We start from the raw sequence: 27,707 nt of genomic DNA, 5'->3' as shown, positions 1-27,707 counted from the left end.
TTAAGATGGCATATAAATATACAAAAAAATATACATAAAAAATACATCTTGAATTAAAATGGCACTTGACATATAAAATATATTTAGAATATACATTAAAAATACATCTTAAAATAAGATGGCACTTCATAAATAAATATTCAAAAATTATATATAAAAATATATTTTGAATTAAAGTGATACTTGATATACAAAGTATAAAAGACATATAAATCAATACATCTTGAATTTAGGTGGCATTCACATATGCATCAGTTTTTAAAAAATGGAGTGAAGAAGATGAATGTTGGAAAGGGAGAATGGAGATGAAAAAAAAAGTACTTCATGTAATTAGTGAGTCAGTTAACTTTTTAAATATTAAACTTATTTTTATAATATTCTAATAATAAAAAAGTTCTCTTTATGAAATAAATAATAAATGATGCTATTTTTTAAAATAATAGTTAAAAAGGGATCAAGCGTGAAAAAAACTCAAAATGATATCATATGAAATCTTCAATTATATAAAGTGATGAAGTAAAAAAATGAACTCTTTTTGTCCTTAAAGTTAAACAGTAAGTTCATCGGAAAAAAATATAAAGGTTATATTTGAAAATTAAATGACAACATTTTTACTGAGCTGCCACTTTGTATCTTCGGTAGATGTGGGACTTTCCGACGCGAATTCAGATTTAGTCGGGCCCCAACGTAGATACAGGACACCGAGTGAGAAACCAAAAAAAGATATTTGAATAATATTTTTTTGAAGCTCAAAGAAAATTATTTGAAGTTAAAGTTATAAAAAAGTATTTGAAAGTTGAAGTTGTGCTTGAACGTAATTTTACTTTTAGAAAAAACCGAAAGATTCTGATTAAAGGCATAATTTAACTTAAAATAAATCTTGAATAATTAATATTTCATTAGTATTTCAAAGACTAAAGTTCAGTACGTGTTCGAAAACAATGAATCCAATATTAAAATATAGCTAGCGTTTGGATATAAATTTGGTTGAAATTTTAAAAAAATAATTAAAGTTGTGTTGGAAAATAATTTTGAGAGTTTATGTGTTTTGATATATATTTTATTTGAATAAAAGTTGAAGTTTTTTTATTAGAAGAAAAATTCACGAAAAAACTATACTAAACTAATTTTTAGGAACTTTATAATTTTTTCAAGTTTTTTTTTTAAAAAAACTAATCACATTCCATGAATAAATAATATTTTTAATTTTTCTTAAAAAATAATGGCCGCATTATTTATGGATTTCTCTTCTCATTTCCCGACCTTGACATTTTTTTTTTTTTTTTTTTTTTCTCTTTCTCAGTAAAAACGGGTTAGGAGGCAGGTTTGCGTGTTCGAGACTTAACATAATTTTGTCTGTAGCTTACTAAAGATTTTAACTGGGTTGTCTATTAATTTTGATAAATAATTTTGTTAATTATATTTTATTTAATTTCCCAACCTGGCTTTTAATTTATATTTTTGGATCGACATTGTTGTCTTTCTCAACCTTCCGATCTACCGTACATTTAGTTCGACAATTATCGTTGCGATGCTGTTACTCAACAGAAGAATGAATTCAACCACAGGAAATGAGCCCCTTTTACACTTCAAAGACAGAGCAGAAGAAGAAGAATCAAAAGCAGATAACTTAGTCAAAAAAACATGCCAAGAATCAAAGAAGATATGGGAAATAGCTGGACCTTCCATTTTCAGCCGATTGGCCATGTTTTCTCTCACAGTTATCAGTCAATCCTTCGCCGGCCACTTGGGTAATCGTGACCTCGCCGCCATTTCCCTTGCCACCACTTTCTTCATTCCCATTACTTTCGGCTTCTTGGTATGTCATTCTTTTTGGATTAAAAGCAAAAGGATTGTTAAGTTATATGCACTAATAGTGTGTAATTTGTGAAGGAGTTAGCTACATGCCTTGATGTACCATAGTTAGTTGCATGTACCATAGTTAGTCGCTGGATCAGTTAGTTAAAGTAGTTAATTATGTAGTTAGTGGAAGTTTTACACGTTTTTGTACACAATTCATTTCATACAGAAGAATAGCTTTGAGCTCTGCATGTGCTCTCAATTTTCGTCCCCTGTTCTTCTCCTCTTCTTTCGTTCTAGAGTTGGTGATTCGATGTGTTTTGTCATGGTATCAGAGCTTCCCGTCGATGGGATCTAGGGATTGTTCTTCGCAGATTGAAGACGATCGATAGATTCATCGACATTTCTCGTGAAAATTCGAATCCTAATTCGTAGCTGCAACGAACCCTAGATTTGTTCGTTATCTTCAATTTTGTTCATAATCCTTTGCTATTTCTTCAAATTTACAGTTCTATATTCTGTATAATTGAGAATTTTAATGGCGATTGATGAGATATCTTATTTGGGGACATCTGCTCCAGCTCCAGTGGCCATTGACCACAACCATCCCCTGTATCTTCATCCTTCTGATGCTCCTGGTTCACTATCTGTTGGCATTCAGTTCGTAGGTATGGAGAATTACACTATATGGGATAAAGTGATGAGAGTTGCACTCCTATGGAGAAATAAGCTGGGTTTTATAGATGGCACGATCAGTACGGACACATTTGGGCCAACCTTAGGGCACCAATGGGATAGGTGCAATGCCATAGTTGTTTCATGGCTTACTGGAAATGTGAGCAAAGAATTGTTGAGTGGAATTCTTTTTCGTTCGAATGCATATTTGGTCCGGAAGGAATTGCAGGAATGATATAATAAAGTGAATGGATCACGTCTGGATTCTCTTCACAAAGAGATCTTCACTTTGACTCAGGGTACATCATCAGTATCTGTGTATTATTAAAGGTTGAAAGATTTATGGGATGAATATGATTCAATGAATGCCACCTCCTTCATGTGATTGTGAGAAGTCGAAGGATTTTGCAGTGCATCTGCAATATCAACGCTTACTGCAGTTTCTAATAGGATTAAATGAAGGATATAGCCAGGCAAGGAGTCAAATCCTTATGAAGTCGAAGGTGATCAATGTGAATCAAGCATATGCCCTAATTGTTCAGGATAAGAGTCAGAAAGTTGTGGCAGGAAGTAATCATGTCACTGCAGAAGCCATGGAGTCAGCCGCTATGTTCACAACTAGAAACAATGTGCCAAAGCAGAAAAGAAATTGGAATGTTGAATGTGACTATTGTCATGGAAAAGGGCATACAAGGGATGGCTGTTTTAAACTAATGCATTGTGGTTACTGCAACAAGAAAGGACACCACAAGGAGAGCTGTTACAAGTTAATTGGATACCCTCCAGGTTTCAAGCATAAAGCTAGAGCCAATGTTGCTGGTGGTAGTCCCTTGCAATCTGAAACAAATGCAAACAGTCAAGCCAGCACTGCTGCTCCAATGATCACTCAGGAACAATACAATATGCTGCTTAACATGCTCAGTAAAGCTTCCACATCTGAGACAAGTGAACTCATGGCACTTAAGTGTCTCTTGGTTAAAGAAAATGTAGTTTGTTGGATAGTAGACACAGGGGCCACAAATCATATGACAGGAAATGAATGCTTATTGTTGAATGATGGTAAAGTAGGCAGTGTAGGGAATGTACAGATGCCCACATGAGACTCTGCTAAGGTCACAAAAATAGGAAACAATCCATTAACAGGAGGTGATGTCTTTAAGGATGTACTTTGTGTGCCAAGGTTTAAGTTCAATCTCTGGTCAGTGTCCAAACTGATCAAGGAACTAAATTGTTGTGCTATGTTCTTTCCTGAACATTTTGTGTTTCAGGACATCTGCACTGGGAGAGTGAAGGCGACTGGTAGTGAAGAAGAGGGTTTGTATGTGCTGAGGACACACTGTAAAGAGGCTGGATTAAATGGAATAAAATCTATGGCAGTAGAACAAATGATGGAACCTGTAGTTTGGCATAGAAGATTAGGTCATGTGCCTATGACAGTTATTAGAAGAATTTATGCATTTAGGAATAAAGAAGCCTTTCATTTACAACATTGTGATGTATGTCCTTTATCTAAACAAACAAGGCTACCCTTTCCAGTTAGCACTAGTAGAGCAGAAGCACCTTTTCATTTCATACACATGGATGTATGGGGTCCTTATAAGGCCACAACTTACAATGGAATGAACTACTTTTTGACTCTAGTTGATGATCATACTAGATGGACATGGCTGTTTCTAATGAGGGTGAAGTCAGATGTTTCTGAAATTCTTAAAACCTTCATTGCAATGATACTTAACCAATTTGGAAAAATGATTAAAGTTTTCAGATCAGATAATGGATCTGAGTTTTTTTAACATGACTTACAATGAGTTGTTCACACATCATGGGATCTTGCATCAAAGCTCTTGCCCATACACTCCTCAACAAAATGGAGTGGTTGAGAGAAAGCATAGACATGTTCTAGAAACAGCAAGAGTAATCAGATTTCAAGCCAATTTGCCAATTCATTTTTGGGGATCCTGTGTCGAAGCAACAACATACATAACAAACATAATTCCATCTACTGTCCTGAAGGACAAATTACCTTTTGAAATTCTATACAATAGACCACCATCTCTGTCTCATATGAGAGTGATTGGATGTCTTTGTTATGCAACTGCACTACCAAAGCAGGATAAATTTGGTGCAAGAACAATAAAATCAGTTTTGCTGGGATATGGTGTTTATCAGAAGGGATACAAGCTTTATGATTTATCTAACAAAGTGTGTTTTATCATTAGAGATGTTGTGTTCCATGAAAGCATATTTCTCTTTCAGATTTGTCAAACAACTCAAAATAATCCAGTCACTGATGTAACAAAGTTGCAGAGATTTTTGTGTAGTGGATGATCCAGATATTTCAAGCAGAAGCATTTTACCTGCTCAACACACTGAAGCCATCACGACACCACAGAATCAGATGCCACAAGAAGATCACAGTACTTCAGAAGATCTTGATAAGGAGAATGCTGAGATTTCTGAGCCTCATGGAAATATAGCAGATCATGTTGATCACTTAGAAGAAGTTGAAGAATCACATGCAGCAGGTTTGACTAAAAGAAAGTCATCAAGAACAACTAAGCCCCCAATATGGCTTAAGGATTATGTGAGGACAGACAAGAAATCAGGAGCACATACATGCCTATATCCTATTTCAGATGTCATAAGTTATGACTACTTGTCTCCTAAGTATCAAAGTTTCATCACCAAATTTTCTACAACTACTGAGCCTAAGTCTTATGCAAAGGCATCTAAGGATCCCAGGTGGATAGAGGCAATGCAGACAGAGATCCAAGCACTGCAAGACAACAAAGAAATGAACTGTGGTTTCTTTACCAAAGGGGAAGAAAGCTATTGGTTGTCGATGGGTTTATAAGATCAAGTACAAGTGTACATGAGAAGTGGAAAGGTTTAAGGCACGATTGGTCGCAAAAGGATATAATAAGAGAGAGGGGTTAGACTATCAAGAAACATTCTCCCCAGTTGTTAAAATGGTGACAGTAAGAACTGTCCTTTCCTTGGCAGCTATGCATAAATGGAACATTCACAAGATGGATGTTTATAACGCTTTTTTGCAGGGTGATTAAACTGAGGAAGTATATATGGAATTACCACAGGGCTTCTCTTGTACAGGAGATCAACAAGTTTATCGACTACTTAAATCACTTTATGGGCTTAAACAAGTCTTTAGGCAGTGAAATATCAAGCTCACATATGCTTTGACAGCTTCTGGTTTTGTTCAAAGCCACTTGGATTATTCCTTGTTCACCAGAAAAGTTCAAGGGAAAATAGTGGTAGTCTTGATTTACGTCGATGACTTACTCATCATAGGAGATGATGCTGACTTGATCCAACAGACTAAGGAATACTTACAATATGTTTTCAAAATCAAGGACTTAGGTGAACTGAAATTTTTCTTAGGCATTGAATTTGCAAGGAGTAAGGAGGGAATTCTAATGCACCAAAGGAAGTATGTTTTAGAGCTCATTTCAGCTATGGGGCTGTCCGGATCCAAACCAGCTAAAGTACCTTTAAAAGTCAATAAGAAGCTTACAACACTTGAGTTTGATACTCAATTTGGAGTTGGTGATGATAGAGTTCTTGATGATCCTGGTGAGTACCAAAGGTTGATTGGGAAACTTTTTTATTTGACTATGACTAGGACAGATATTGCTTTTGCAGTGCAATGTCTCAGCCAGTTCATGCATTGCCCCAAGATGTCCCACATGGAGGCTGCCATCAGGGTGGTCAAGTATGTGAAACAGTCACCTGGCCTAGGGATTTTGTTGTCTGCAAAGGCTTCTTCTCAGCTCACACCCTTATGTGATGCTGATTGGGGTTCCTGTCCAAACACCAGGAGGTCCATCAGTGGGTACTTAATCAAATTCGGCAATTCCATCAGTTCATGGAAGTCCAAGAAATAGATAACCATATCAAGAAGTTCAGCAGAAGCTGAATATCGCAGCTTGGCTTCAACAGTAGCTGAGGTTGTTTGGGTGGCTGGCTTATTGAGGAATTGGGAATGCCCATCCACTAACCTGTATCCATGTTTTGTGACAGTAAATCTGCCATCCAAAGAGCTGCCAATCCAGTATTTCACGAACGCACCAAACATATTGATATCGTCTGTCATTTCATTCAAGAGAAGGTGCAAATTGGCTTAGTTCAGCTCTTCTATGTTTCTTCCTCAGACCAACCAACTGATATTCTCACCAAGGGGCTAGGCGTCACACAACATCATTACTTATTGTCCAAGCTAGGCATGAATAATATCTTCATAGCGCCTAACTTCGGGGGGGGGGGGGGGGAGTGGTGAAGGAGTTAGCTACATGCCTTGATGTACCATAGTTAGTTGCATGTACCATAGTTAGTCGCTGGGTCAGTTGAATAGGAAGTTAGTTAAAGTAGTTAATTATGTAGTTAGTGGAAGTTTGAGTGAACAGTTGGTTACAGCTGTCAGTTGGGTAGAGTAGTTATATACATGTATATATAGTGGCTAGCCTACACGTTTTTGTACACAATTCATTTCATACAGAAGAATAGCTTTGAGCTCTGCATGTGCTCTCAATTTTCGTCCCCTGTTCTTCTCCTCTTCTTTGGTTCTAGAGTTGGTGATTCGATGTGTTTTATCATAATTTTTAATGTGATTAGTGTAGCTTAATCAAAATAGAGATATCTACCTGTAACTACAGTAAAGGGGAGCCTTGGAGCGATCAAGTAGTCTTCGTGTAACCTATAGGTCACGTGCCCGTGGAATCAGCCACTAATGCTTACATCAAGGTAGGCTGCCTACATCATACCCCTTGGGGTGCAGTCCTTCCCGGGATCCTGCATAAACGCGGGATTGTTCGGGCTACCCTTTTACCTGTAACTACAGTATAAGTAATCAGATTGTTTAAATACCTTTTTATTTACATCGCATGTATATAGAATTTAAACTCGAAAGAAAGAAAGTACTCACCAAATGATTGATTTTTGTAAAATGAGAAAATAAGAAATGAATAATGAGGTTTAGTTAATTTAAATCCAGGTCTGATATGGAGAAAACTATCAGCTTCTTTATATAAATTTTTTGGTTGAAATTTTGTTGATGTTATTGAAGTATTACTGATTGGTCAGCTGGGAATGGCCAGTGCTCTGGAGACATTGTGTGGCCAGGCTTATGGGGCAAAGCAATACCACATGTTGGGTGTATACTTGCAACGTTCTTGGATCGTGTTATTTATCAGCTCGATATTACAGTTGCCTCTTTTTGTTTATGCTGCACCTATATTGGAGCTATTGGGGCAGCCAGAAGCAGTGGCTAAATTGACTGGAAAAGTGGCAATTCTGCTGATCCCTATGCACTTGAGCTTCCCTTTTCAGTTTACTTTGTTAAGGTTCCTGCAGTGTCAGCTAAAAACATCGGTAATTGCTTGGGTTTCTGGTGGGACACTTGCTCTTCATGTGGTCTTGAGTTGGATTTTTCTATATGAGCTGGGAGTTGGAATTGTTGGGACTGCCCTCATTCTTGATTTCTCTTGGTGGATTTCGGTGTTGGGATTTCTTGCTTACATTGTCTTTGGTGGTTGCCCTCATTCTTGGACTGGTTTCTCTATGCAAGCGTTTGTTGGTCTTTGGGATTTCTTTAAGCTCTCTGTGGCTTCTGGGGTGATGCTATTGTATCCTTCCTTGTCCCTTATTTCTCTCTTTTATCAGGAACATATTCACATTTGCATATGTCTACATACAGATTAATCTTTTAAGGCATAGAAATGTTTGATATTTCAGGTTGGAGCATATTTATTTTAGAGTGCTAGTTATTGTGTCGGGATACATGAACAATACTGAGGTTGCAGTTGATGCGCTCTCTATCTGGTTTGTTTATTTTTATTGTATATTCAGCTCTACTAAATGCTATTTTGTCCTTGATTTTGCGAATAGTGATGTTCTTTCTTCTCCAGTGTTACAATCATCGGGTGGGAATCCATGATTCCACTAGGTCTTTTGGCAGCAACAGGGTATGTTCATCAAATAGTTGAATTTATTTCTACCGTTTAAATCAAGTTTAGCTTATGGTGTGTTTATCTTTCCTCTTCTGGTACATGAATGCTTACTAATAATAGAAAAGAGCATATGTCACTTCTTATTTTCTGCCACTGAAGTTTTATTGGGCTATAGTACCATAAGAAAGTTTCATCCGGTAACTATACATTTTTCTTTAAATACAGGGTACGTGTTGCAAATGAGCTTGGAGCTGGAAATGGGAACCGTGCAAAGTTTGCCACGAAAGTTGCATTGTTAAACACTTTAGCATTGGGCATTTTATTTTGGTCAATAGTTATGGCCTTTCCTGATAAGCTTTCAATGATATTCACGTCAAGTACTCCTGTCACTAAAATGGTGTGTGGATTTGCATTCTTGTTGGCAACCACAATCCTTTGTAATTGCATTCAACCAGTTCTTTCAGGTGAGGAATCTTAAAGGAGTTTAACTTTTATATATTGACAGTGTAAAACAATTTTTGCTCTATCATGTACTAAAAGATAATTAGAGATAACTTTTCATAACAATAGAATTAGTAGCCTAGAAAATAAGGTAAGATACCTACTACAACAGGTTAAAATACATCGATAATGTAAAGATTCTTTATAAGTTAATTCCATCTCAAAGTATTAGATGCTACATATATATGAAAAACCATGTATTGTAGTAGTTAATTATTTGCTACAATGTTTTCAGGCGTAGCAATTGGATCTGGTTGGCAGGCACATGTGGCATATGTCAACTTAGGCAGCTATTATTTAGTAGGAGTGCCCCTCGGAATACTTTTTGGATGGTCACTAAATTTTGGATTGACGGTATGTAAAACAGTAGACCATGATATTTTAGAATCTTTCTCCCTTTGTAATATTAACTGTGGTAAAACGACTACTCAAGCATATACTGGAGATGACATGTAGCAAGTAAATTTGCAGGGCTTATGGTATGGCATGATCATGGGGACAATAGTTCAAACCTTGATTTTAACAATTATGACGATCAGATGTCAATGGACCAGATAAGGAGGTAAAATATCGAACTAGATAATTCTCCGGTCAATTTGGCTGTGTAGATAGAAATCTTTCTCCCTTGCCTAAATTTTCCAACTTTTTCTACTGGACATTCAACTTAGGTATGAGAAGCTGAAATTCGAGATGAATGTCAACGACATTATTCTTGATTCATTAACACTCACTAACAAAGGGTCTCACACGCAAGCAGAAAACTCGGGGTCTGCTAATGTTGGAAGATAGTTGTGCTATTTGTTGGTATAACATTTCCGTCACATATAATGTCTTTGTTCCAGTAGCTTTTGTATGTATTTTTTTAACTATTCGATGTTCACTGGTCTACTAATCTAGATTTGCATCAAGTAAGTTTATTAAAGAAAGTAAAGCGCTCCGATCACTTGATCTTGTGCATGGTGTTGGTAGCTATTATTGTAGAGACAGAAACTGATGAGGTCTTAGATGTAGCTAAATGCTTATTATCATGTGGACTCTGCAGCAGTCTGACCGTGATCATACTATCTTTTTCTTTCATCCTTTTACAGGAATGAATCAAAAGACCAGAGGATTAGCATCAGTTTTTCATTATATTTCAGAGAAATCAGAGCTTTCAACCAAATTTATGTCCAAACTCTGGCTATATTATGGAGTTCGGTTTTATATAAATTTTCTTAAACAACTTTGCTTCTTCTTTTTGCCCCTCTATTATTTCTGGTTCTTTAGCTTTAGGAGAGCAGGGGAAGGGAATTTGAATGATATAGACATTTAACAGGTTAAATTCGTCCAATCACTTGCTATTGCAGGAGTAATATACAACATTTTTTCCCTACCAAAAATAGTTTCGTAGATGGCTTGATGATGATGGAGATGAAGAAGGGCAAAGATAACTTTTTGCCCGCGGCTGAAATTATTTGTATCCGGTAGAGCCGTAAAAATGTATAAAATTTGTATATTTTTTGTGTATAACATACAGAAATATATGCATATACAAAAATTATATATTTTTCGATTAGTACTTCGAGAGCGGCTATACAATGTCATTTCCCCGGTAATCATTTACACAAATTTATGATCTTCTAGCTAGAAAGCTGATATATCTCCACCCACATACCAAAATCAAAGAGAAACAAAAATTATACAGTTGTGACATGGCTCCACCTTTGAGCTTGCTAAGAAGGGTGTGGGAACAACAAGATCAAATATTTGAGGTATGAAAAGCTATAACTTTCTTATGAGTTTAGGCAACTGAAAGGATGAATACAGTCCGCCACAACTCAGCTTGCACCAAATTAGAATGATATGGTCATTTATCTTTGTCAATATTATCAATTTTAAAAGAAAGTTCAAGTTACCAAAGTACTATGTCTGGTGGTATATTAGCTAAAATACATTTTGAAATTTCTCAAACTGTGGCTGATGGCCCAGTTGGTTCCACATTAGTGAAATATTTACAAATTTCAGGAAAATTTTCCTCTAATTCGGGGCCCTGGTTCATACCAGGCGGTACGTGTATTTTAATTTAAGCACATGTTCTAATGCATATTTTTGTGATTTAAGTAGTTGTCATTTATATTACTTTCTGATGTATAAATCTCATTTGTCGGGTTCAATTTGTTACTAATCTCTAACGATCATTCCAAAAAATTCGTTATCTTTTTATTAATAAATCTGTGTTAAGTCTCATTTGTCATATGCATTTTTCAACATACACTTTTCTTACAATTTTAAACCAAAAATTACATATTTTGGTCATAGATTCTAAATAAATTTCACAGCGGAATAGAAAAAAAGAAGGCAACAAAATTTTCCTGGAAAAGAAAATGGTTACAAATTTTACTAGTAGCATTTAATTGCTCTTTAGCGTGAAAAGCAATTATTGAAAAAAAGTGCTATAACCACACATCTAGCATTAATGTGTAAAGGATAGAGCAGTCGAAGTTTGCTTTTGCCCTATATTTTGTTATCAAGTCATGAATCATGAAAAAAAATAAGTCATGAATCACGATTATAATCAAGTTGGCATTCAATTGCTTGAGAAGGAGCCATTTTTTATTTTGCTAGTTGTCCGTTTCATTTAATACTACGTTTGCTTTTAAAATCGTTCAAATATATATTGAATGAAACGGAGAGTAGAACAACAATTTTTGAATCTAGTTAAGTACATTGATATAAGTTAAAATGGAGAGAATATATAATCATAGCTACAAAACCGCACAGTGTTAAGCCGTGAAGTTCCTTATCTTAAATGAAATCCCATTGAAATTAAAACAACACAACCGACTTAAGACAGCGGAGCAGAACAATTACTAGCCTCTACAAATTCGAATTGGCTCAACCGAGGTAATTACCTTATTAAATAATCACATTGATATTTTATTTGTTGAATGAATGCAGGTTATTGACGAGGCGTTATATATGTTGTTGCGGATTCCAATAGCCGCACGAACCCTTTATTTATTTAGTAACAAGAAAAGAAAATTGATATTGACCAATTTTTGAAAGCAAAACAGAAAATGAAACAACAATTGCAATCCAACAAAATGGAAAATGAGATTATTTAATGGCATAAGATATAATTGTGTGAATTAAATCTGCCAACTCTATTGCAACTTACTCTAGGATTTCATCCCGCATTGCTGGTTTTGTTCCAAAAATAATATATAACAGTGATGTTTTGCACCGGTAAGAAAACAGAAGATTATCACTATATCTAATGGAGCGAACAAAAAATTAGATACCACTGATATTTAAAAAAAAAGCAAGCACGTAAATTTAATAATAACAAATTAACAATGGAATTGAAAACGGGAAACCATGAAATCCACTAACAAATACAGAGTCAAGGTAAAGGATGAGTGTATATATAGTGGTGTACTCGTGCATTATGTTTAATAATGAAGAACCTGTTTAAATTCCTTAATTAAGTGATAGACCGTTTTCAGTTTCAAAATTTACTTATGATATGTAATAAAGAACAATTATGGTGGAAGGTCATTAATTGCATTTAAAGACTTTTTGAACTATTAAAATAAGATAAATGGAGAAATAAAGGGGGAAGGTCAAAAAAAGAGAAAAAAAGATACTCTCTCCGTTCACTTTTACTTGACATATATACTAAAAATAAATTTTTATTTCTACTTGTCACTTTACGCATATCAAGAAAATATAATTTTTTTTCTGTTATACCCACAGTATTTATTACTCAGTTCAAATCATTTTCTCAAATCCAATAAAATATGCATCAATAAATATGGGTATCATGGTAAATTATACACTTTATTTATTATTTCTTAAGGAGCATGAAAAGTCAAAACATGCCAAATAAAAATGAACGAAGGGAGTAATTGAGTTTCTTGGCCAAACAAATGTGCCAAGTGAGCATTCTTTTTCCCTATTTTATATAGAGATATAGAATATTGATATAGATAGACAGATGATGCATAATTTATGATAATTACTACTTTTTTAACCAAAACAGAAAAATAAAAAAAAAAAACAGAACGGTTTTCAATTATCTATTGCTCTTGTTTACTTCACAAGCTCTAATCACATGGATAGATCTGTCTAAGACAAGTGTAATTTCGATTATACGATTCATTCAGATTACTGTCTGTTAATGTAATTTTAATTAGTACTACTGACTGTAAATGTGATTTCAATTAGTATTAAAACGAGTCCAAACAAACAACCGGTAACAATTCAAATGGACAACTACTTAGCTGGCATTAATTAAATTTTCTAAACCATTGGATTGCATGAGTAATTTAAAACAGAAAAAAAAAAATCAGTCCAATTACGCTGAATATAATACTTTAGGCCGTCATCGTATAATACTTTGGTTCTTCTATAAACTTCCCTACAAAATTGCCCCATAGTTTTTCATACAACTCTCCTTTTGGCAACCACCTACTAAATTTTACACCTTCCTCTGCCTTAATTATTCTAGTATATATATTACAAAATGGGCAGCGTTAAAAATAAGGAGGAAAACATGCAACCGTTGCTGGCGGAGGCAACCTCCGCGGACTGGTTGCTGTCGCAAAATAAAGTTGAAAGAGTTGATGAAGATGATGATAAAGATCTAAAAACAAGAGTATGGATCGAAACCAAGAAACTATGGCATATCGCTGGTCCATCCATCTTCAGCCGTATAGCGACTTATACCATGAACGTAATTACTCAAGGTTTTGCTGGACACCTTGGTGAAGTTGAACTTGCTGCCATCTCCATTTCTAACACCGTCATTGTTGGCCTCAACTTTGGCCTCCTTGTATGTATATCCCCCTTCAATATTAATTATATATATACAAATTGTGATAATTAAGTTTCTAGTGTAGTAACAAAGGTAGTTCAAACAAGAAATATTTTTAGGTTACATGTTTAATTCTTCTCTACTAGTAGATTATTTCTTGTACTTTTCGGTTTTCTTGTTAGAATTTCTTACTCGGTTACCAATCAACGAAAGTGAGTGAGTAACTTCTGTTTTTTGGGTATAATTTTTGACATGGAAATGTAGCTAGGAATGGCGAGTGCATTAGAGACGCTATGCGGACAAGCTTTTGGAGCTAAAAAACACCACATGTTAGGAATATACATGCAAAGATCATGGATCGTTCTATTTCTATGTTGTTTCCTATTGCTGCCGCTGTACATATTCGCCACCACAATTTTAAAAGCGTTAGGCCAACCGGATGACGTGGCAGAACTATCAGGAGTAGTGGCGCTGTGGTTTATTCCGCTGCACTTCAGCTTTGCGTTTCAGTTTCCGATACAAAGGTTTTTGCAGAGCCAGCTGAAGATGGCGGTTCTCGCTTGGGTTTCACTGGCGGTGCTGGCGATTCACACGGTGGTTAGTTGGTTGTTCGTGTACAAAATGAATCTTGGGATAGTCGGAGCCGCCGTGGCACTGGATATATCGTGGTGGTTGTTGTTTATTGGGTTGTTTGGGTACACCGCATGTGGTGGATGTCCAGAAACGTGGACTGGTTTCTCTACACAAGCATTTTCTGGACTTTGGGAATTCATTCGACTCTCTGCCGCTTCTGGCATAATGCTTTGGTACAATTGACATTATAGCTTTTAAAATAATAATTGAAATAGTTTTTAGCGTGGACGAAAGTAAAAAAAAATTAAATTAATACCACTCTTAAATAAAAATATTTAATAGTTTTAATTATAAAATCTCCTTGAATATCTGACTTAATTATAGTATTTGATGACAAGATATGGGAATAAAAATTGTGATTACAATCTTATAATTATGTTTTGAACATTTATTTGTAGCTTGGAGAATTGGTACTATAGGATATTGATGTTGATGACAGGGTATTTGGGGAATGCAACGTTGGCTCTTGATGCATTGTCCATCTGGTAAGCCATTCGTCATTTCTTTGGTTTCCTTTTCAGTTTTAGTTTCCCCACGTAATTTATTGAATTGAACTAAAGTAGCTACACATATGACATAATAATCAATTCGAGTTTCACGTACATTTCTTTTCTTTCGAATCGCCTTCTTCCATTTTTATCTTTCGCCTTTTTCTTTTTTAACTTTCTTATTTTAATACTATATATTGACATACTCTATTGCAGCATGAATATTAATGGTTGGGAGATGATGATACCACTTGCTTTCTTAGCTGCCACCGGGTAATTAGTATTTTTCTTTACTTTTATATATATATATATATATATATATATATATATATATATATATAGTCTTGTTCTTATTTTTAGTGACAAGTAAGATACTCTCTTCGTTACAATTTATGTGACGTTATTAGTCATGTAATTAAAAAAAACAAATACTTTTGAAATATGGTCTAAAATAAATTTTAGATATTTATGTAGTTATAAATCTTCTTATATACGTGAAAGAAATTTTTAAAGTTAAATTACTCCTAAATATAAAACTGTGACATTTCTTTGGGACAGACTAAAAAAGAAAGAAAATTATGTGATAAAAATCGAGACAGAAAGAGTAATAAGTAAGAGATTCTTGCAAGTAATAAGTCTAAACTAGAGATAAATTAATTTATGATAATAATCTAAATATTATTTATTATATATAAAAATGGTTTGAAAAATAAATATATTTGCATAAAGTAAGGTCTATTTTAATAGAATAAAATTAAGAAGGTTCATGTGCTTTATTTATAAGAAGAAATAATTAATGAAGTTAACAAGCGAATGTCTGTCCTTGATTTTTAAACAGGTAGAGAAGCAATATTGAGTCTTTTCGACCTGAACATGTGTGATGCATCATAATTGACACAAAGACGTATACTATAAACATCCTACACCATTCATTTAGAAAATGATGTCCTCGTCTCTTTTTGTACCATTTGAGTTGTGGAATAGACAAATGGATAGTGACGATTAGACAAACGATTGTCATTCGTTTGGTTTGCTTTTGAAGCTTAATTCACATTAGAGTTTGAACTGATAAGTTCAATGATTGTCCTCATATTTTAGTTTTTATAAACCAGAAAGGAGGAGGAAATGGATGATTACGATCATCTATTGAAAATACCAGATGGTTTAATTTTATTCCACCAGGAATTTCTAATTTTTTCACATAGGTTAGTGTATATAAAGTAAATAGTCGATTGAGCATGAAAGGTACAAACAATGTGTTAGGTGTACAATTATGTAACCTTCTTTGTATCTGCTTTTAATCCCTTAGGCAAAATTAAAGCTTTCTTTTAGAAGTCTACCTACTCCTCCATTTCAACTTATATGTGCATAGGAAGACAAAAGTGGAAGTAAATACGATACAACTATATAAAGACAAGAATTCTTGACACATATTCGAGTCTACGAGATAGTATATTTTTCTTCATCAATCACACCCATAGCAGCTACATCTATTTGTATTCCTTTAAGGACTTTAGCTTATGTTAAGTGATTGTTTCCACGTTAAAAGTACCTACGCACCTATTATAAATAAGCATTCAAAAAACATTAAAGTACCTTGAGCATTGGTTAAGTGGATGACTATTTACTTGGACTATCATATTAAGTTGAAAAGTGTTTGCATGCTTGAGCTATATATATATATTGGTATTCCCTCCGTACCAATTTACGTGATACCCTTTCATTTTTAGTCCGTTCAAAAAAGAATAATACAGTTTTATATTTGGTAACATTTAACTATATATACTTCCCATATTACCCTTAATAAGATAGATTTATAGCCACAAAATTCTTTTTGGATTGTTTTAGACCATAAATCTTTCGCTCTTTCTTTAACTTCGTTCTCAATAAAACATGATCACATAAATTGGAATAAAACACATCACATAAATTGAAACGGAGGGAGTATTCACTTGCTTACTTGAACAAATGAAGAACCTGGTAATTATTATTTATTTTTTTCAGAGTGCGAGTAGCAAATGAACTGGGTGCTGGAAGAGGAAAGGCAGCAAAATTCGCAACAGTGGTATCAGTGGCACAATCCACCGTGATTGGGTTAATCTTTTGTGTACTAATAATGATATATCAAGATAAATTTGCTCTAATCTTCTCATCAAGCCTTGACGTCCTAAATGCTGTCAAGAAGATATCTTACCTTCTTGCCGTTACTATTCTTCTAAACAGTGTTCAACCAGTTTTATCCGGTAATTACATTACTTTTTTGTTTTATGTAAAATATATAAGAGTTTAACTTTTATATAATGTCCGTGTTAAAGAACTTTTAATAGAGAGATGCAATATTTGTTACAGGGGTTGCAGTTGGATCAGGATGGCAATCAAAAGTGGCTTATGTTAATCTAGGTTGCTATTACCTTGTTGGAGTCCCTCTTGGAGTTCTTATGGGTATGGTTCTCAACACTGGTCTTGAGGTATGTTGGTCTCCTTATTTGTTTCTTAGCAGTTATTTATCATTTTTATTTTTTATCATGTTACAAAATTAATTATAAGTAATTTGATTGTGTAAATACTTTTTAAATCATGCTGTATACATGGATGACTGACAATTTTTATTAAAGTTTTTTTGTGCTTCTAAATGAAAATTGGAAACTGCAGGGCATGTGGGCAGGAATGATTTTCGGAGGGACAGCTTTGCAGACGATAATACTGGCTTTTATAACGTATCGTTGCGATTGGGAAAAAGAGGTAATATCTTTTTCCAGGAAAATGCAAAACTCTGGGACTTGTTTTCCATTTTTCCCCCCCTTTTATCAAAACCCTTCATCTTAACAATAAAATTATATATTGTTGTGCATTTCTTGGCAGGCTGAAAAGGCTAGAATGCATGTGGAAAAATGGTCGGAGCCACCTCCAGTTAGTCAATCGTAGATGGTCATTTCCTTTTTTAGTCAACGTTGAGTCGTTGACAACTTCTATTTTGGTTTAGTTTCCTGTCCTGTTTATTCTTTAAGAACATTAAGAACAAGAAGAATAAACATTAAGCAATAACATGCTGTTTTGTGCAAGGGTAATTTGTTCAATGAACATTGTAGATAAATCAAGATTCAGTGAGTAGTCAGTCAAATATGACATCAAAAGTGTGGGGTCCAACTTTTTTCACCCTTGTAAAAAAAGAAGCACTAAACATGGCATAATTGAAGAAAGAAAATGACGCTTATTACCTTATCAAACTAATGGTGGAAAATCAGCCCAGCCTTGACTTTATGATCAAGTGCTGAGCTCGAAATTATTTCTCGCTTGAACAAAGAATGTCCGTATTTGATCTCTAAGTAGTTGAACTTGAGGCAAACATTCTGTAGATCCCTACTTGCACGAGAATTTAGAAAAAATGGCATGTATTCAACGGTTTGTGTCACAGACCTAAAATTCAACTAGTCGTGATAAAACATAACCCTACCCGCTAGGTAAATCAATTATCCATAAACACAATCCAAATGAGGTTAACAGGAAATAAATGATAAAATAACTGAATTCTTATACAATAATCTAAAAATTGGTAGTACAAATCATGAGCTTCTAAAACTTAGAGTTTACAAAGCTAGTATAAAATAAATACATCATCTGTTTGAAATATACATAAACAGATTTATAAATCTAAAGCTACCAAGAACAAGAGGCAGCTATAACCGGAACGTAGGTACATCTTCAATGCCAGCTCCTGCCATATACAGCAACATCAACTCCAAAATCTGCACGCAAGGTGCAGAAGTGTAGTATGAGTGCAACCGACCCCATGTACTAAATAAGTAACAAACCTAACTTTAGGTTGAAAGCAGTGACGTGCTCGAAAAAACGGTCAGAGTCCAACACCAATAGTCAAGAACAACTCGTAACAATATAATAAAAGAAGTACAAGTAATAACTCAAAGATATTATGCTCAGCTCATTCATAGTTACAGAAAATAGGCATGCTTTTCAGGTATAACAGTAAAATCCAAATCTTTCACCGAAATCACCTAAATATGAGGGTATATCAGAAAACTGTGAATTTTTCCAAACTTTCAACAACATATAAGATATTTCACTATCAAATAACATGATGAAAGTACATCTCTATGCTTACATGTCAATATGCATGTCAAGCATCAATTATCATATACCGTCTATCATGAGGAATGTACATCCCAATGCCTACATGTCAAATGTACATATCAGATCATGAATGTCACAACACCGTATAACATGAGGAAAATGCATCTCTATGCCTGCATGCCAAGTATGTATGCACTACAACATTATGTATATATTGCTATAAAATATATTGTAGCTAAATATAAAAATTTACGTAGCTAAACACTTTAGCCACAAATATTTTTTTCGTAGCATTCGTAGCAAGAAGTGGCGTAACTAAAAGTTAGCTACAAACTTTACATGATCCATGGCTAAGGACTAATACTTATTGCTATGAAAATTTTATGTGTTCTAGCTGTGATGATAATACATTCTTGCCACGAAAGAGAAGATTATAGCAATAATTTTATTCTTTTGCCATGACAAATAAAATGTATAGCTATCTTTATTTTGTAGCTACAAAGTGTTGTATTGTAGCAAAAGATTTGATTTGTTTGCCACGTAACTTTATATTTTGTTGCTATTGCTATAGCTTAGTTTCGTAGCAATATTCAGCTACGGATAAAAAATTCATAGCAATGAATTGAAGTATTAGCCACAAATATTTTCTTATTGCAGCTAAAAATTCATACTTTTAGCCATGTAATATATCTTATTATAGCAAAATATTTTCTTTATTTGCTACGAAAAGTAAAAAAACGTAGCCATGTTTAACTACAAATTCAAAAGTGCATAGCTAAAATTTCATTCTTTTTTGCCACAAAGCATAAAATTGTTGCAAAAGATTCTTCATTTGCTATGAAAATAAAAACGTATAGCCATGTTTATACTATGTGACAATTGTACATATGTTTTGCTACGATTCAAGAATTCATAGCTACTAATTGATAATTTTACCTCAAATACTGTTAGCCACAATAATTCATATAACGTAGATAAGAATCATTTTTTGGCATGAAATATACCTTCAATTGTAATTATTCAATAAATGCAATATTAAAAAAAATTAATAAATGTTCAATAATATCATTCAAAACAGTGGAATATTACGTTATTCAAACATATCAGTACGCTTTTACAAAAGAAATAATAATTATTCATCTCCCCCTCAATTTTGATACTCCATAACTATTCCATAACCTGCAACAATAATTAAAAAAATATATAAGAAAATAGTACAACAAAGTATTTTCGTTGAAAAAGATAAACTTTACTTGTTAATAAGAATAATTTTTTGAAATGATAACATAAAAAGATATTAGTAGGTAGTATACTTACGATCTGATTTGCATCATTTGGCCGTCGATTTCGAGCAGCAAGCATTATTTGAAAAAATAATTCCCATCGTTTTTCCATCTCCACTAACTTATTATCAGTGTTTTTCTTGACTTCTTCAACTTTTTCATCAGTTTCCCTTTTAACTTCTTCGACTTGTTTCTTAGCTTTCCTTTTAACTTCTTCCACACACTCATTTGCTTCTTTTCTGGTCAATTCTATTTGTTTTATAAGTTGTATCTTTGTTGGTCTACCTCCAAAATATTCACTGATATTCTTTCCGGGACCATATGCTCGAAGATATTCATGTTTTTCTGCCCCAAGTACTTTTTCAAAGATATCATCATCATTTAAAGAAATTTCTCCTTCTTTTTGCTGCTCTTTTAATTGGTCAAATTGAACCTACAATCAATAATACAAATTAATCATACATAAGAGCAAATGTATACTCTAAAAGGAGATAAAGATAAAATAGAACACATTGACATTACAATGACATCTTGTTGGAAAGCATCAACTTGTTTTCCTTTTTTTCTCTTGCGAGATTCCAAAAAAACTTCAACACGGGATGGAGCTTTTCCATGTTTTTTCTCCTGTGAAAATATTAATCATTTTCATTAATTGAATAAGATATGCGAATATAATTCTTATAACTTTATTCTAAAAAATTATCATGTTGTTCATACCATTTCATATCTAAGTCTTGCATAACTTTTGGTCCCACTATATGGAGGCAAGGAACGTTTTGATCTATTTGTCTTGTTTTGCGTGCTTTTCTTCTGCACGAAAGTTTAAAAAAAAAATTAATAATATTAGTTTCTACGGTATATAATAATTTAAAAAGACCAAACAGATTAAATAAAATACCTGAAAGTCATCACCGCTCCAAAGGTTGACCAAATATTTTCATTCATCTACCAAAAATTAAAGAAAATTATAAATTTTAATAGTTTACTAGTTTTCTTACCAAGATAATGTCCCACATGTGGTCGATCTTGTCTTGCTCTATTTCTTTCCAACCATTTACTTTTAATGGGCAACAAGTTCGGCTTCTAACTGTTTGACCCAAAAACCAAGTAAAATCGGTTGCATTCTCGCCAACAGCTTGATGATCCTCATCAAATTGAACGACCAATTTTTGTCCTTCCTGTAAATTGATTATCTTCACGCATCGTGTAGGCCCTCTGGTTTTTCTTTTCACAACGTTAGTTCCTACATTTAAAGATTACATAAATATACTTCATGTAAAAATATCAAAAGAATTGACAAAGATCAATAAAAGAAAAAGAATACCTATTGAATTTGCTGATTCATGTTCTTCCACAATTGTTTCACTCACTTGTTCAGACGAGTTCTCCCTAGAACTATTTTCTCCGAGAAAAGAACTCATAAAAATATCATTTTTTCTGAGGGTATAAATATCAATTGACTTATCCTTATGCCTCTCATAACTTAGAAGCATATTCTTAATATCTGAATCGTCACGACATTCCACTAACCCATCATAATCACTGATAACTTTATCACCTCTCAAACAAACAAATTTATCTCCCTCAAGAATATTGAAGTTACAAAGCTTTTTCATTTCATCCATCAGATCAAAGAAAGCTATGAAATCAATATCAATACTTGCTTTCACCAACTGCCCACTTACATATTTTCTAGAAGGAGAAAATATAAAATGGCCACCATAATGGAAGCTAAATTCCAACTCTCTTGTCATATTCATGTTTCCTAGAAAATTTATAATATAGGTTAGCTAGATGATTAAACAAACACAAAATGTTTCTTTCTAGTTGAAGGTTCTCTTTCTCTGTTTCTCTCTAGTTGAAGGTTCACTGTTTGAGCTGTTTAGAATGTTGATTGTTGTGGTGAATATTGATTTAGTATTGAATGCTGATTGTTATTGTGTTGGAGCAAAAATTAAAATTTTGTTTATTGGGTTGCTATGGCATATGCCCTGCAACGCTAAAAAAGTACACGAAAATCGACCCGATAATTCTAAGGTGATTTTAGTAGCAATTGTAATAGATTCTTTCATCCAGTGCATAATACCTTCCAATTTTTCAGTTTTCACTATCACAAACATCTTACTGTAAGAATTAGTACTGTGGTTATGGATTGCTTTCAAATTATGTATTTGGAAAATGTTTCTTTTTTTTTCCTTTCTCTTGGCACTTTTTTTTCTTGTGCCCCAAAATTTATTTGCTTTAGATTTATTCTCTATCTTGTATAAAAGTTGCTACCTAATTCAAGATATATAAGTGAGTAACTGATAACTTCAGTTACATTTATTTTCCAAATTGCACGTTGTAACTTTCTGAATGTAGCAAAATTGGCCTCTAAATTGTATAACCGTGGTTAATTGATCTTTCTTTTTTAAGCATCTTGATCTTTTTTTTTTTTTGTAGGAAATTTTGAAATGGACAAGACTGGGATGCGATGTAATAATAGATTGAGCGATGTGTATTTAAAAGGAGTTGAAGATTTTCTTCAATTTGCTTTTAAGCACACAGAACTAGAAGGTGAAATTTCCTGCCCTTGCAAAAAATGCAACAATATTTTTCACAAAATTAGAGACGAAGTAAAGGAACATTTAATAATTTTTGGGATAGTCAAAGAGTACACTCGTTGGCTTTTTCATGGAGAATTTGCACCCAAAGAGCAAATCACCAACAATAATGAAGCAAGACAAGAGGAAGTAAGAAAAGAGCAAGGTGAGGATATATTTGAAATGATTTATGATGCCACTGGCCCTGATATCATGAATTATTCTGGTGGGGTAGATCCTTCTGAACCAGCTTCGAAATTTTCCAAATTACTAGAGGATGCTGCACAACAACTTTATCCTGGTTGCGAGAAATTTTCCAAGTTGTCACTGATTGTGGAGCTGTTTCAAATTAAGTGCCTTTATGGATTGAGTGATAAAGCAACTGACTGCATAATGAAGTTAATTAAACGAACACTTTCTTCTGGTGAAACTTTACCGGAATCATTCTATGGAGCAAAAAAAGTGATTCGAAGTTTAGGTCTTCGTTATGAAAAAAATACATGCTTGCGAAAATGATTGTATGCTGTTTTGAAAACATAATGCAAAAGCTGAATCTTGCTTGGTTTGTGGCGAGTCTAGGTGGAAATCAAGAGAAGGTCAAAAAGCTAATGGGGCTAATACAGAAAAGAGTGGGAGCAAAATTCCTCGGAAAGTTTTACGTTACTTTCCTTTGAAACCAAGATTGCAAAGGTTGTTTACGTCATCGGAAATAGCTTCGGACATGACATGGCATCATGATCAATGGGGTTCTTAGACATCCAGCCGACTCAGATGCATGGAAATATTTTGATACATGTAACCCGGGTTTTGCCAGAGATCCTCTAATGTTAGACTTGGATTAGCATTTGATGGGATAAATCCTTTCGGCAATTTAAGTGTTTCTTATAGCACGTGGCCAGTAATTATTACTGTGTATAACCTACCCCCTGGATGTGCATGAAACAACCATATTGCTTCTTGTCTTTGTTGATACCTGGCCCTAAAGCTCCTGGAAATGATATCGATGTATACTTAGAACCTTTGGTTGATGAGTTGCAAGAATTGTGGTATTATGGAGTCAATACATATGATGCTTCGAGAAAGGAGAACTTCTGTATGCGGGCAGCACTCTTATGGACTATAAATAATTTTCCAGCCTATGCCTACTTGTCTGGATGGAGCACAAAGGGAGCTTTGGCTTGCCCTTCATGCAACAAAGAGACTCCGTCTACTCGATTAAAGTATGGCCGTAAGTTCTCTTACATGGGTGCTCGAAGGTTTTTATCGTCTAATCATAAATGGCGGGGAAATAAACGTAATTTTAATGGGGAAGTAGAAAGAAGACCTACTCCAAAAATTCTCTCTGGAGATGAAATTTTAAACCAGCTGGATAGCTTGGAAGACATTAAATTTGGTAAGACCCAAAAGAGAAAAAGACACGAAAAAAGTAAAGGCATTCATAATTGGAGGAAGAAAAGCATCTTTTTCAAACTTCCTTATTGGAAAAATAATCTAATACGCCACAATTTAGACGTCATGCATATTGAAAAAAATGTGTGTGACAATATTATTGGAACGTTATTAGATATGGAAGGAAAAACGAAAGATAATTTGAATGCTCGTCGTGATTTGAAGGAAATGGGTATAAGAAAAAATTTGCATCCAACTCAAAGAGATGGAAAGTGGTATTATCCAGCAGCATGCTATACTTTATCACCAGATGAGAAGTCTAAAGGATGCAAGTTCTTGAAAACTATTAAGGTTCCAGATGGATATTCTTCCAATTTATCACGGTGTGTAAAGTTAGAGGATCGTAAAATTTATGGAATGAAGAGTCATGACTCTCATATTTTTTTGGAACAACTGCTCCCTTTTGCAATCTGCGGAGTCCTGCCGAACCATGTCTATGATGCTATTACCGAGTTAAGTATTTTCTTCAGAGAGTTATGTTCAAAAACTGTAAGAGTTGATGTATTGGATCAACTTGCAACTTAAATTCCAGTTACGTTGAGCAAAATAGAAAAAATATTTTTGCCAATATTTTTTGATATTATGGTACACTTGGTCATTCATCTTCCAAGAGAGGCTAAGCTTGCTGGACCTGTACAATACAAATGGATGTACCCAATAGAGCGGTATATTTTTGTATTTTATAATTTCGATTTAATTTTATATGGCTTGTTAATTTTTCAAGCTAAGCGTTTAACTGAATGTTATATTATGTAGATTCTTGCGGAAACTGAAATGTTATGTTCGCAATAGAAGTCGACCTGAAGGATCTATTGCAGAAGGGTATATTGTTGAAGAAAGTCTAATATTTTGTTCAAGATATTTATATGGAAGTGAAAAATGGTATAATCGAGTGGAAAAGAATGATGAAGATGATCATGTTGAGTAATACCATGGATTGTCAATATTTGAACAAAAAGGTGGCCCTTTGTTAAGAGATACATCTAGAAATCTTGAAGAGATTGAGCGAAAACAGGCTCATCTTTATATTTTGAGAAATTGTGAAGAAGTTCAACCATTTTTACGGTATACTTTCTTATGGTATTGTATATAGAAATTTGATTTTGTTAGCTTTTTCTCAATTATTATTTTAATTTTTAAACAAGGATTACGAGCAGAGTAATAGTGACATGAACTTTGATGATTGGTTTTTTCATCGAGTAAGTTTTTACTGTATTCTTTATTCAATTTGTCATACTTATAATTTAATTTAGTTTATCTTTTGAGTGTTTATGGTTGTATGGTGGGTGCTGCTGCAAGAATTTTATTGTTCTTCCCATCTTTGTAGTCCTAACTGTTTTATGTGATAACCTGAATCAAATTGGCAATTTTTCTTAAATGTTGGCTTGTCTCTAATCTCATTTCTTTAGCTGTATGGGCATTGCATTACATGGTCCAAACTATCCTATTAATATTAAGTGTTGTGTTTGTTACTGAATCCGCCAGTTTTAGGAAGTTCTTTGCCAAAATTATCTCTTTTGTTATCTTCTCTATCTCGCTTTAGCATCATTAGACTATTTAATTATTTATTTTTGTACAGATCATGCAAATGCGCAAGGAAGGAAATTCACATGTAAGTTGCGGATTGTATTCTTTGGCTAGAGGTCCTTTTGATGGAATTCAAAGATTCAAGGGGTATGAAATAAATAGTTTTCGGTTTCATACTAAATAACTCGAAGGTAATAGGGTGAGGCAAAATAGTAGTGTTTTAGTAAGAGGAGTAACGAATGGTCAAAATACAAATTACTATGGTATTCTAACCGAAATAGTAGAACTTCAATACTTTGAAGGTAAACGAATTGTATTATTTAAATGTGATTGGTGGGATGTTGATCACATTGGAAAAGAAGTAAAAATAGATAAACATGACTTTGTTAGTATCAATACTAATCGAAAGTTAGCAACAAATGAACCATTTGTGCTTGCATCTCAAGCAGAACAAGTTTTTTATGTCAAGGATAATCTTCATTCCAATTGGTCAGTTGTCTTTAATGGTCATTCGGCTTATTTTACTGATGGTACTGTCAATGAAGAAACATTTCAACAAGATGCTCAAGATTTCTCCTGTACATTTGAGGAAGATGAAGACTTTATGTATTTGAGAAGAAATGATCTTGGTGTTATCAGCACTGATGATATTATTGAAGACATCGAATCAGAACCTGAAACTGATAATGAGGATTTGTTACTCTAAATATTTAGAAGTCTTATATGCATATTTGTTTATACTCAGTTAATGTTAAAACTTTTACTTATTTGCTTGAGAGATGATATTTAATTCTTTATTATTTTACTAAATTTATGAATTACTTCAATATACTGAATTATTTTGATTGAATATGAATTAGTATTTAATAGTGTTATGTTGATAATTATAGTTTGAATGAGTTCAAATGTTCTCTTCTATAGGGTGTATGTTGATGGATTATCTAGTTACAACTTACAAGGTTGATGAAATTATGATGATACGCCACTATTTATAAAGTATTATTAGGAAGAGTGCTCTTAATAAGCGGAGAGATAACATCATTCAACAGTATTTTCTACATTATGTAGTCTCTTATTAGAAAATCTTTTAATAGGATTGGGGAGGTGAATAGAGATAAAAAAGAGAGAAAACTTGACCTAGAGTGTTCCCTTGTAACCAAACTGTCGCTCAGTTAATTCGGCCGTATACGACCATTATTTTATGCTCTAAATAATTCAACAACTGCGTGACTAATGGGAAGGAGTGCAATCTCTTGTCCTTATACTTCTTTCTTCTTCATAGTCAACACAACTAGTTATTGTGATTTCCTTTCTTTTTCTACTTCTGCATCACCAGAAAATTCTATCGAAACAAGTTCTGTATTGATTTGATGAATGTAGAAATCTTTCGGGAAGCACATATACATGAATATTGCTACAATTATTCATCCAACTATGAAACTTTAGTTATGTTAGTACTATTTTTATAGTTACTGCAAGTGTATGATAAAATTTATACTTTGCTACGAAAGTTTTTTTTTTGTCTCAAAGTTGGTAGTTATATCATTTTAAAGCAACATCATTCTTTTAGCTATAAAATTATGTTCAAACACGTGTATCATGGCTAAAAAGTTACAATTGCTACAGTGATTTTAAATTCATAGTTAAAGCTTAGAATTAGCTACACCACTTATTGTAGCTATTAAAATTAGTGAATATATCATTTTGTCACTATAGTTAATTGTAACTATTGAGCTAACTGCTGCCACATATTTTATAAATTGAAGCAAAAATGTTCATTTAGCTACAAGATTTTGATTGACATAAATTATTGTGGCAAAAGATACTTTGTTGCTATAACAACTTCAAACACGTGGCAAAAACTAACAATTAGCTAAAAATCTTTAGTGTAGCAATAAATTTGTAGTTATTTTGGCAGCTAT

General features: G+C 33.7%; 4 protein-coding genes across 6 annotated transcripts; 3 read left to right on the top strand and 1 right to left on the bottom strand.

The window, feature by feature from the left end:
- Positions 1-1,328: 1,328 nt before the first annotated feature.
- On the top strand, positions 1,329-10,500 carry LOC104092956 (protein DETOXIFICATION 27-like). 3 transcript variants are annotated; one of them, XR_004506186.2, is made up of 9 exons: positions 1,329-1,819; positions 7,573-8,114; positions 8,224-8,310; positions 8,397-8,453; positions 8,664-8,902; positions 9,175-9,293; positions 9,411-9,501; positions 9,608-9,743; positions 10,028-10,500. XR_004506186.2 is itself a non-coding variant. In XM_009598646.4 (8 exons), the coding sequence occupies exons 1-7, from the start codon at positions 1,532-1,534 to the stop codon at positions 9,495-9,497; spliced, it is 1,419 nt and encodes a 472-aa protein (XP_009596941.1). In that variant the 5' UTR covers positions 1,329-1,531; the 3' UTR covers positions 9,498-9,501; positions 10,028-10,500. The 3 variants fall into 3 exon arrangements, 2 of the variants coding, with proteins under 2 accessions (XP_009596941.1, XP_009596940.1); XM_009598646.4 differs by lacking the exon at positions 9,608-9,743; XM_009598645.4 differs by lacking the exon at positions 10,028-10,500 and having other exon boundaries at positions 9,608-9,882.
- A 2,840-nt stretch (positions 10,501-13,340) lies between these two features.
- On the top strand, positions 13,341-17,917 carry LOC104092955 (protein DETOXIFICATION 27-like). The gene is made up of 8 exons (XM_009598644.4): positions 13,341-13,752; positions 13,999-14,540; positions 14,766-14,852; positions 15,072-15,128; positions 16,860-17,098; positions 17,205-17,323; positions 17,508-17,597; positions 17,718-17,917. The coding sequence occupies exons 1-8, from the start codon at positions 13,444-13,446 to the stop codon at positions 17,778-17,780; spliced, it is 1,506 nt and encodes a 501-aa protein (XP_009596939.1). The 5' UTR covers positions 13,341-13,443; the 3' UTR covers positions 17,781-17,917.
- Positions 17,918-20,838: 2,921 nt separating this feature from the next.
- On the bottom strand, positions 20,839-21,891 carry LOC117275961 (uncharacterized). The gene is made up of 3 exons (XM_070201860.1): positions 21,552-21,891; positions 21,226-21,470; positions 20,839-21,037 (listed from the first exon to the last, which is right to left on the bottom strand). The coding sequence occupies exons 1-3, from the start codon at positions 21,850-21,852 to the stop codon at positions 20,939-20,941; spliced, it is 645 nt and encodes a 214-aa protein (XP_070057961.1). The 5' UTR covers positions 21,853-21,891; the 3' UTR covers positions 20,839-20,938.
- A 1,589-nt stretch (positions 21,892-23,480) lies between these two features.
- On the top strand, positions 23,481-26,474 carry LOC138909058 (uncharacterized). Its single transcript, XM_070200099.1, has 3 exons — positions 23,481-24,923; positions 25,015-25,457; positions 25,838-26,474. Exon 1 carries the CDS (start codon positions 23,740-23,742, stop codon positions 24,781-24,783), a length of 1,044 nt encoding a protein of 347 aa, XP_070056200.1. The 5' UTR covers positions 23,481-23,739; the 3' UTR covers positions 24,784-24,923; positions 25,015-25,457; positions 25,838-26,474.
- The last annotated feature ends 1,233 nt before the right edge of the window (positions 26,475-27,707 follow it).

Source organism: Nicotiana tomentosiformis, chromosome 4, assembly GCF_000390325.3.
Source record: "Nicotiana tomentosiformis chromosome 4, ASM39032v3, whole genome shotgun sequence".
NCBI lineage: Eukaryota > Viridiplantae > Streptophyta > Magnoliopsida > Solanales > Solanaceae > Nicotiana > Nicotiana tomentosiformis.
Note: the sequence above shows the minus strand (reverse complement) of the source record. Positions and strands in the feature narration are given on the sequence as shown.